Source organism: Lactuca virosa, chromosome 2, assembly GCF_052849685.1.
Source record: "Lactuca virosa cultivar CGN04683 chromosome 2, Lactuca_virosa_CGN04683_v6, whole genome shotgun sequence".
NCBI lineage: Eukaryota > Viridiplantae > Streptophyta > Magnoliopsida > Asterales > Asteraceae > Lactuca > Lactuca virosa.
Window position 1 is genome coordinate 137,997,247 of NC_136427.1, and position 10,168 is coordinate 138,007,414.

A 10,168-nucleotide genomic window follows, 5' to 3' on the forward strand; every position below is an offset into this window, starting at 1 on the left:
GGGGTTGGTGTGAGTGTGTATTTGTGGGGGTGGGTGTGTATGTGTGGGTAGGGGTTCGGGTGAGTGTTTCTTTATGTGTGTGTATTTGTGTGTTTGTGGGAGTGGGGGTGAGTGCGGATTTGTAATTTTAGAAAAACGCAAAATTTTCATTTTCGTTTAAAATTTTGAAAAATAGACGAACTAAACGTATTTTTAAAATTCTTATTTTTTTTGGAAAAAATTTCTGAAAAACAACCAATTTTTCCGCAACTAAACGCACCCTTATGATTTCAAACGTTTTTCTTTTTCACAGGACAATGATTTTCAAAGATGATTCACTGTGTGTAGAAAACGTACGCATTGAAATTAAGTTCTGTGCCCTACATAATAAATTCCATGATGACTTATGCACATATTTGTGTGGTTTATGTTGTTCCTTGATTTGCATGAATTCGTTGGACTTCTCTTCACCATATAAACTATAATATTTTGAAAAATAACTTGAATGCTCAGGCGGAGTTATGTTGATGGGTCGTATTACCCTCAATAATGGATATATTGCATTAATTTCTTTACATGCAATCAATTATCCTTGTAACCCCAAGTCTAGTTCCCAAAATGAACTCTCGTAGTGCTTTCCATCTTTTTAGCCTTATTATCTTTCTGATTACTACCACCATCTCTTATTCCGATAATGATACCGATTATCAAGCATTGTTGCAGTTCAAGTCGATGATCACCAATGATCCACTAACTTCATGGAATACTTCCTTTCAGTTCTGTAATTGGATTGGAGTTTCATGTGGGAAACAACAGAAAAGAGTGATTGCTTTACGACTGAATTCACATGGCCTTAAAGGCTCATTGTCTCCTTATGTGGGGAACCTCACCTTCCTTCGTGACCTTTATCTCACAAACAACAGCTTTCAAGGAACAATCCCTCATGAACTCAGTCGTCTATCCATGTTACGTTTCATCGATCTTTCTGATAACAATTTCAGTGGAGTCATTCCAACGAACTTGTCTGGTTGTTCAAACATTGAAGAGCTAAGACTTAATAATAACAAGCTAGTTGGAAGCATACCCAAAGAGATCAGTTTCCTCTCGAAGCTTACCCATTTTGTAGTTGCTGATAATATGATAACAGGTGGAATTCCACCTCTCTTGGGGAATATAACATCAATGATCATGTTCTCTGTTAAAAGCAACCCGTTGGGTGGGGGCATTCCAGACACCTTACGCCATTGGAAAAGCTTAACAACATTATACCTTGGTGGTTGTAACTTATCTGGAACTATTCCTCATTCCATTTATAACCTTTCACTTCTAACTAATATTTCCTTAGGTGAAAATCAGCTTATTGGTAGTCTTCCCTCAGATATAGGTACAATGCTCCCCCATCTTACGTTCGTTCAATTACGGAATAACCAGTTGACTGGACCTCTTCCACCTTCAATATCTAATTGTTCAAATTTGAGATTTCTTGAAATGAGTGAAAACAAGTTTCGAGGGAAGTTGGCAATCGACTTTGGAAAACTAAAAGATATTTATAGAATAAATTTGGGTTCTAACATCTATGGATTCGGAGAAGCCAATGATATGAAGTTTATCGATACTTTGCAAAACTGCAGCAAATTAAAGATTTTAGATCTTTATAATTGCAGCTTTGAAGGAGTGTTACCCACATCAATCGGTAATCTAACGAATCAACTTTCTAATCTATATTTAGGAGCAAATCATTTCTATGGAAATATCCCTTCAAGTGTAGGTAATCTTGTTGGCTTGAATACTTTTAGTATAGGAGATAACCAATTTACAGGAAAAATCCCCTCAACCATTGGTCAACTTCAAAAGCTACGTGAAGCTTATTTTTTTTGGAACCAATTTTCAGGTCCGATTCCTGATGCCTTCGGGAACTTATCATTGTTAATTACACTTGATTTAAGTTCCAACAAACTCGAATCCAATATTCCATCAAGCCTAGGAAATTGTCAGCATCTATCTCAATTGTACCTTAATGACAATAAACTCAGTGGCAAAATCCCTAAGCAACTTCTTCAACTTTCGTCTCTAACCATATCATTATATCTTTCTCAAAACCATCTATCTGGGTCACTTCCAAGAGAGGTCGGGGAACTTAAGATGTTATCTTCTCTCGATCTTTCTGATAATAATTTATCAGGTAACATTCCAAGTAGTCTTAGTAGTTGCACAAGTCTTGTATTTTTATCTCTCAAAGGCAACTTATTTCAAGCCATGGTACCATCGTCATTAAGTTCCATGAGAGGAGTTTCGAAACTCGATCTCTCTCATAATAATTTATCGGGAAAAGTTCCACGATTCTTAGAACATATGGAATTATTAGAATATGTAAACCTATCCTTTAATAATTTTGAGGGTGAAGTGCCAATCGTAGGAGTGTTTGCAAATGCAAGTGGATTTTCAGTTGTAGGGAATAGTAGGCTTTGTGGTGGGTTGGATGAACTTCAGTTGCCAAAATGCATGGAGACTCGAAAACATAAAAAAAAGTTTCCGTTGTTCGTAATAGTCATCTTAATTGTATCCTCCCTTTTCATTGTTTTATGTTTTGCGTATGTTTGTTGTAAGAAAAGGAAAGGCCAATTGTCTCGATCATTGACTAATGAACGATTTGGGAAAGTATCATATAGTCAACTTCTCAAGGCTACGAATGGTTTCTCCAAAGAGAATTTGATTGGAGAGGGTGGGTTCAGTTCTGTTTACAAAGGAGTCATTGACGATGATGATAGATTTGTTGCAGTCAAAGTTCTTCGTCTTCAAAACCGAGGTGCTCATAAAAGCTTCATACCGGAGTGTGAAGCATGGCGAAGCATTCGACACAGGAATATATTAAAGATAATAAATTCATGTTCAAGTGTTGACTTTCAAGGCAATGACTTCAAAGCTTTGGTATACGAGTTCATGCCAAATGGGAGTTTACATGATTGGTTACATTCAAGTGTAATTAAATCAAGAATGAGCGTTCTTCAAAGAATAAATATTCTCCTTGATGTCGCATTTGCACTTGATTATCTTCACAATCACTGCTTACAAGCCATTGTTCACTGTGACCTGAAGCCTAGCAACATTCTTCTAGATGGTGATATGGTGGCACATGTTGGAGACTTTGGTTTAGCTCGATTTCTCGGAACAAGTTCAAACCAAAATAGCACAAGTGGCATTAGAGGGACAATTGGGTATACACCTCCAGGTAAAGTTCATGTATTCACATATACTTATATTTATTTGTTATGCTACCTTTTATTTAAAAGTAATTGCTAATAAGTTGCAGAGTATGGTTTGGGGGGTGAGATGACAAGTGGTGGGGATGTCTACAGTTTTGGAATACTATTGCTGGAGGTGATTACAGGGAAAAGTCCAACAGATAACTTCTTTAATGAAGGCCTTAGCCTTCATAAGTTTGCATACATGGGTTTGTCGAACAATATAACCGATGTTATTGATGATGATATTCTAAACTTTCTTCAAGAGGATGATATTACTAGGAAATATACGTTAGAAAATTTAAAGAAGATAGAGCAATGTCTGGCTTCAATTGTAAGAATAGGAGTGTCATGCTCCGTGCATTCCCCACCACAACGAATGGATATTGCAAATGTTGTCCATGAGTTGCAACATATCGTGGATGTTGTTCAAAATATTTGATGTTCCATGTTAGTCAATATTTTGGATGCTAATTTTTAAAGACAAATGTATTATAGTATTTGGTCAATCTTGTAATTTTGTTATGGGAATAAATAAAATAAACATTTTTTATTACAAATATGGTAGCCTTTAATGAAAAGATAGAATTTTGAGGTACATTTTGAAGAGTAGAAACATCGGGGGTCAAATTCCAAATCATGGAAATTTGAAAACTATACAAAATGAATTATTTTATAGACGGGGAAGATCAGAAAGAAAAGAATGATCGTGTAGGGAGAATCTTACAAGAACCGAAGCAAAATTTGAGTATATTATCAAGATTGAGAACCATTTTATGGTGTAGTGCATTCTCTAAGACTGTGGGGAGTGGTCATAGCCAACTCACCGAAAAAATATGTTGACATCTTTTTATCACATCAGCTTCACCAACAACCCACTAGACATTGGAAATGGTTGCTACTTCACATTATTTATATTTTTATTGTTTTAATTTTAAAGCATTAGATTAAATTAAAAAACATAATTATAAACTTAAGTGATCATTTTACTAATTAAAAAATCAAATAAACATATTATTAATTTTTAAAATTAAATAAACATGGTTATATATAGTTAAAGGTTTAACTTAATTCAAATAAAACTGAAAGAGTATAATAAGATTAACTGACAGAATCTCAATGACCAAATTTGTAACTTCAATTAAAACAAATATAATGTCCACCCGTTTACGTTTTGGTTGTCTTCTTCACCCAATTTCTGGAAAACGAGTACATTACCTTTTTTTTTTACTTCGATGGATACATAGGAAAAGAGAAAAAAAAGGTCAAATATGTGACCGTTGCTGTTGCTACTTTCTTATTCGTCGTCTTCGTCCGTCCTACCACTCAAGCCACACTCAAACCACCGGCCTTAGGGGTGGTGTTCAAGCGTCCTTAGGCCGGACACATCAGCAAGACGCATGGGTTAGTCCTCCCACTCTGGTTAGCCTAATTGATATATTGGCTTATTCTTGTTTGGAATTAGTGGCAACTGATGTTGCTGGTTAGAATATAAGCAATATGCATCCGAAATTGATTGTTAATGGCTTCAAGTTAAATTGATGTATAAGTATGTTTATATCTATATGTTCTGACATGCACTGTTAAATCTTTAAATTCACCCTAATTTGAGATAAGTAATGTTATGGTACACAAATTGAGGCTATAAGAATGTTTTTATGTTTGGGATAAGGAGTTTGGTTGAAAGAAACTAAAGAAGAAGGATGAAAGATGGCTTTTAAAGGAGTAACTACAAACATGGGATGAATTATGCCATCTTGTAATGTAGGTGAACGACATTAAAAATTTGGGACGGGGAAATACAGAAAATTGATAAATAAGAACTAGGTGTAACACTCATGTATTATATGAGTTAATTAAAAAATATTAAATATAAATGTGTAAATATTGAAGAACTTTGGATTTATAAAAAATAAGAAAAATAATGAATTATTAAAATTGATTTTTTTATCTTTTAAATTTAAATAAATAAACAAAATAAACTAATGAGTTTTAGATTGAGAATTTTGAAATAAGAAGGTAAGTTCATTAATGAAATTGATATTCATTCATTATTGTAATTATTACATTAAAGTATTATGTGGAATTTATTAAAATAGAAAAGGCCATATAATGACATTTATTGTGAGGCTCATGTATTACATGGTTTAATTAAAAAAAAGTTAAATATAAAAGTCAAAATATTCGAGAACTTTGAATTTATAAGAAAATAAGAAAAATAATGAATTATTATAATTGAATTTTTTTATCTTTCAAATTTAACAAAAAATTTAAACAAACAAACAAAAAAAAACTAATAGGCTTTAATTTGAAAATTTTGAAATTAAAAGGTAAATTCATTAATAAAATTGATATTCATTTATTACTATATTTATTGTAATTATTACATTAAAATATTATGTTGAATTTAATAAAATAAAAAAATTCATAAAATGACAATTGGAAAAAAAAATTAATTCAAAGTTACCACAAAATAAGATTTATGATATTTGCAGAAAAATTGCCCAGACAGCTTTAGCTTGGGCTGATGGCTTTATCTGATAGCTTGGACAAACATTTTGGAATGACAGCTTGGAAACGAACAATTTGTCCCGATAGCTTGGTTAGTTTTTCTATTTTACTTCATTTTGAATTATGTTTTTCCACTGCATTCCAGGTCCAAAACTTGACCCCCATCATTTCCTTGTGTCTAGGATTAATCTCGCCATATATAGGTGTGTGTGTTCCTCACCTCCTAACTTGTAATAGATCATAGTCTAAATCTCTATTTGGCACTAGTATTAATTCAAATTACCCAAAATAGACGATGACACTAAATCACCAATAATCATCCTTTATTTTAGTGTAACATATAAAATAACACAACATATTAAACAAACCAAAACCTATAGGTAAATGTTTATGTCTCATCGATTGAATTTTAATTTTTGCATTTTACATAATAAAAATATTCTAGAATCAGGGTGTCCTAAGGATTGAACTCGTAAATCTATTTGAATGCATGAAAATAAAATATATACATATCTAAAAACATAAACCTTGACACAATTACCAGTCATGTGTCCTAATTCCTCTCATGATTATACAAAGTCCAAGTCCTCAAACCTTTGAGGTACAACTGCACTTCACAATCATATAGGTACTTGCTTTACATCATCTATCCATTCGGTTATGATACTTTTCCATAAAAGCAATAGAACAAAAACATATACAAAAACTTTGATCATTATAACACATCAAGGATTTTGTTTTAGAGAACTTTTAGCAATAAAATATCACACATGCAAGGCTTGAATTATACATTTCCTTGATGATGTGGTTAAGCCGATTTATTGCCTTGGATGAGTTAGCGCCCAAAGTTGAACTCCTCGGATGTAGTTGCACACCAAGACGGATGAATCAAACACTTTTGATACTCTCCTTAGCTCAAATCTTCAAGGAGTACTCAAGAACAGCAAGAACATACATTGAGTATATATGTGTTCAACTTTTAAGAGAGAGAGAGAGAGAGAGAGAGCTAGAGAGTGAGATAATGAGATATTAAGTGACTTAATAGTGAAAGCCTTCACATTCTCTTAATAAGAGACTAGTTGTGAGACCTATGCATTACATGGGTTATTTTAAAAAAAAAGTTAAATATAAAGGTCAAAGTATTTGAGAATTTTGAATTTATAAGAAAATAAGAAAAATAATGATTTATTATAATGGAAATGTCTTTTTATCTTTTAAATTTAAACAAATAATTTAAATAAAGAAAAGAAACTAATGACCTTTAATTTTGGGAATTTTGAAATTAAAAGGTAAGTTTATTAGTGAAATTAATATCCACTTATTTTTGTGATTAAAACCCTAATTATGATTTGATGAACAAGATGCGGAAAATAAGAACAAACACAAATATGAAGATATGTCGAATGATCACTCGGTTTATTCAATTATGAGGAATAGATTACACTTTCAGAATAAGAATGTAACTCTACAAGAAACCTCACAACGTGGAGGCTGCATTTTTCCTCACTCTTAACCCTAATAATGAATAATCGATGACTATTTATAGGAAAAAGACAAGTCTTGGGCTTTTAACCTACACTTCATCAAGGGGGCCCATTGCCATCATCCATGGAGTACTTTGAAACCCTACAATCTCCCCCTCAAAGTATGGAATGGATGACAATGCTTTAACTTCCAAAACAAGCATCTAACAAATAAGAAAAGATCTCGCAACGAGGAATATTTGAAGCAATCCACGAATCTTGATTCTTCAATAGTCTTCAACAACGGGTTCTAGGATATATATATATATATATATATATATATATATATATATATATATATATATATATATATATATATATATATAAACCAAGCACTGAAGTAATGTTTTTAAACCTCATTTTCTGATGTAATCCCAAAGATCTTCAATAAAGCCAAACCCGCCATAAAAACCCATTTCAGAACAAAGAAACCAATTCACTTCTTGTCTTTGAAGAGCTCCCCCTCCAAGTCACAATGATCTTCAAATAAGCTAATGATATAAGCCACCAAAAATTATCATGTAACAACCCAAATTTTAAGATTCGTAACGCCGCTTGATCGAGAAAATACTAGAAGATGGAGATATAACAAGTCCTTAGAAGAGCTCGATGAAGAACTGCTACTGTAAATGATACTTCTCTGCAAAAGCTTTAGAAGAGCTTGATGAAGAAATGTTACTGTAAAAGCTACCTTCATAATTCTACCACAAGCTTTTCAAAAATCTTCAAATTTGAAAAGTCACAAATCCAATTTGTAATGGCCATACCAAATTCTCCCCCGATTTATAATAAAAAACGTGATTATAAAGCCTGCAAATGGTCATGAGAATGATCTTGAATGGATAAATAATTACTATGCTCCCCCGCGACAAAATGATATACACAATGAAGTATAAAATCCGAAAAAGTCGAAATTTTTTTACTTTATTGCGAAAAACGACTTTCCCAACCGCCAAGACTTGATGAAATCCTTATTTTGCTATTCACGAAAAAATATGTGCATTAAAGAATTCAAAACTGTTCACCAGCCCTCAAATTTGTAAACCTTTCAAAAAATGGGCTGAAATTGTCACTTTTCAGAAATTCAGGGGACAAAATTAATAATTCTGCACCATATTCCCCTTTATTTGTAACAAAATTTGGAAATGGTCCAAAAATGCCAAACTGTGAAAACAACAGGGACCCAAAGTTCCAATTCACTGGAGTTGTAGGGACCAAAAATGTAACATTGTTATCTTCTTCCCCGAATACAGTGACTCAAACGAACGCGAAACCTCCAAAATCAACACCCACTTTCGTAGCATGAAGATAAGAACACGAATCCAAACCAACACTGATTTGCACTTTCGCTCCGAGCACAAGGTTCGTTTTCAGTCATTCGTGCCTAACGGACTCCGAATCCTAGTTTAGTGCCACCGTTCGTTCCAAGTTCGTTGATTCTACACCCAAAGCGAATCTCCATAAAAACGAATCCAAACACAGGTTCTTGAGTGCGAATCCGAGCCCAGTCCCGCCTTTCGTTCCAAGACTTGGCTGAAGCTAATTCGAAAGCGAGACAGATTGAACTTGCAAAAGGTGTCAAGATTCTCTTTTCTTTCATTGTCCTGATCGTATTAGCAGCACCGATTTAATTCGTTCGTAGGAAGGTTTTTCACACCAATTTTGATTTTGAAGTATGACCAGCAAATGGCGAACACCCCTAAATAATCCCAATTAAGTTTCAATCCCGATTTCATTCGTTACAAACATCACACTTGCAGCCTCGATTCAATTTCATCATTGATTTTGACTTTTTGGTTTGACTAAATGAAAACCAATTTTGTTCATCATTCTTCATTCCTTTTCTATCGATCCTTTAAACTTTGAACAATCTGTTCAACAATATGAATCCCAGTTAACAACGAATGGAAATTTTAGACCCATTATCACAATCGATCATACACAGATTACAAGTGATAATTCTCGTTCACTAAAACAAGCTACGAGAACAAAGTCTATTGGGTATATCAAAATCGATTTTAAGATCAAAACTCAAGAGCATAATCGAAAAATGGAAAATCAAATAGAAATCAAAAGTTAAGGAATCCAGCAAATCAAGCAATGAACAGAAGTCGACAATGCTAAATCTACATGAGTATGAACGAATGAGGGATTTTGACTTGTGAATTAGGAAGCTGTTGGATCAAATGATGAACAATATATCAACGGTAATGGGCTCGAGAAACAATTGGGCCATGATTGGTTGAATATAATAATGAGAAGAAATACCAAGAGCAATCGATTTATTACTAGAGGTAGAAAACAAAACAGATCCAAAAAATAATGAATAAAAGAGAGTAGGATCGAAATCACCTAGAAGAACAGTAACAGAATACATAACAGTAACAGAATATAAGTCCCCATGAACAGTTGTTTGAACAGTTGTTTGAACAGAAAGCTTGTCCCCATGAACAGTAACAGAATATAAGTCCCCATGAACAGTTGTTTGAACAGAAAGCTTAATTTCAAGACGCCAAAACACCAAAAATCTTCAATAACTTGTGCAGAAAATCATTAAATCAAGAACTGATACTTCAAAAATCAGTAGATCTTCAAAGACCCGCTCTGATACCACTTGTTGGGATTAAAACCCTAATTGTGATTTGATGAACAAGATGCGGAAAATAAGAACAAACACAAATATGAAGATATGTCGAATGATCACTCGATTTATTAAATTATGAGGAATAGATTACACTTTCAGAATAAAAATCTAACTCTACAAGAAACCTCACAACGTGGTGGCTACATTTTGCCTCACTCTTAACCCTAATAATGAATAATACATGACTATTTATAGGGAAAAGACAAGTTTTTGGCTTTTAACCTACACTTCATCAAGGGGGTCCATTGTCATCATCCATGGAGTACTTT

At 33.3% G+C, this 10,168-nt stretch overlaps 1 protein-coding gene across 1 annotated transcript; it reads left to right on the top strand.

Moving 5' to 3' along the window:
* The first annotated feature begins 584 nt into the window (after positions 1-584).
* On the top strand, positions 585-3,747 carry LOC145159532 (LRR receptor-like serine/threonine-protein kinase EFR). Its single transcript, XM_079078538.1, has 2 exons — positions 585-3,208; positions 3,290-3,747. Exons 1-2 carry the CDS (start codon positions 598-600, stop codon positions 3,661-3,663), a joined length of 2,985 nt encoding a protein of 994 aa, XP_078934664.1. The 5' UTR covers positions 585-597; the 3' UTR covers positions 3,664-3,747.
* The last annotated feature ends 6,421 nt before the right edge of the window (positions 3,748-10,168 follow it).

What these genes read in the sequence shown, in the direction of transcription:
- LOC145159532 (XM_079078538.1), top strand. Translation starts at nt 598, where the DNA reads ATGAACTCTCGTAGTGCTTTCCATCTTTTTAGCCTTATTATCTTTCTG. An exon ending in AATTGGGTATACACCTCCAG is followed by an intron (nt 3,209 to 3,289) that starts GTAAAGTTCATG and finishes AATAAGTTGCAG; the next exon opens with AGTATGGTTTGGGGGGTGAG.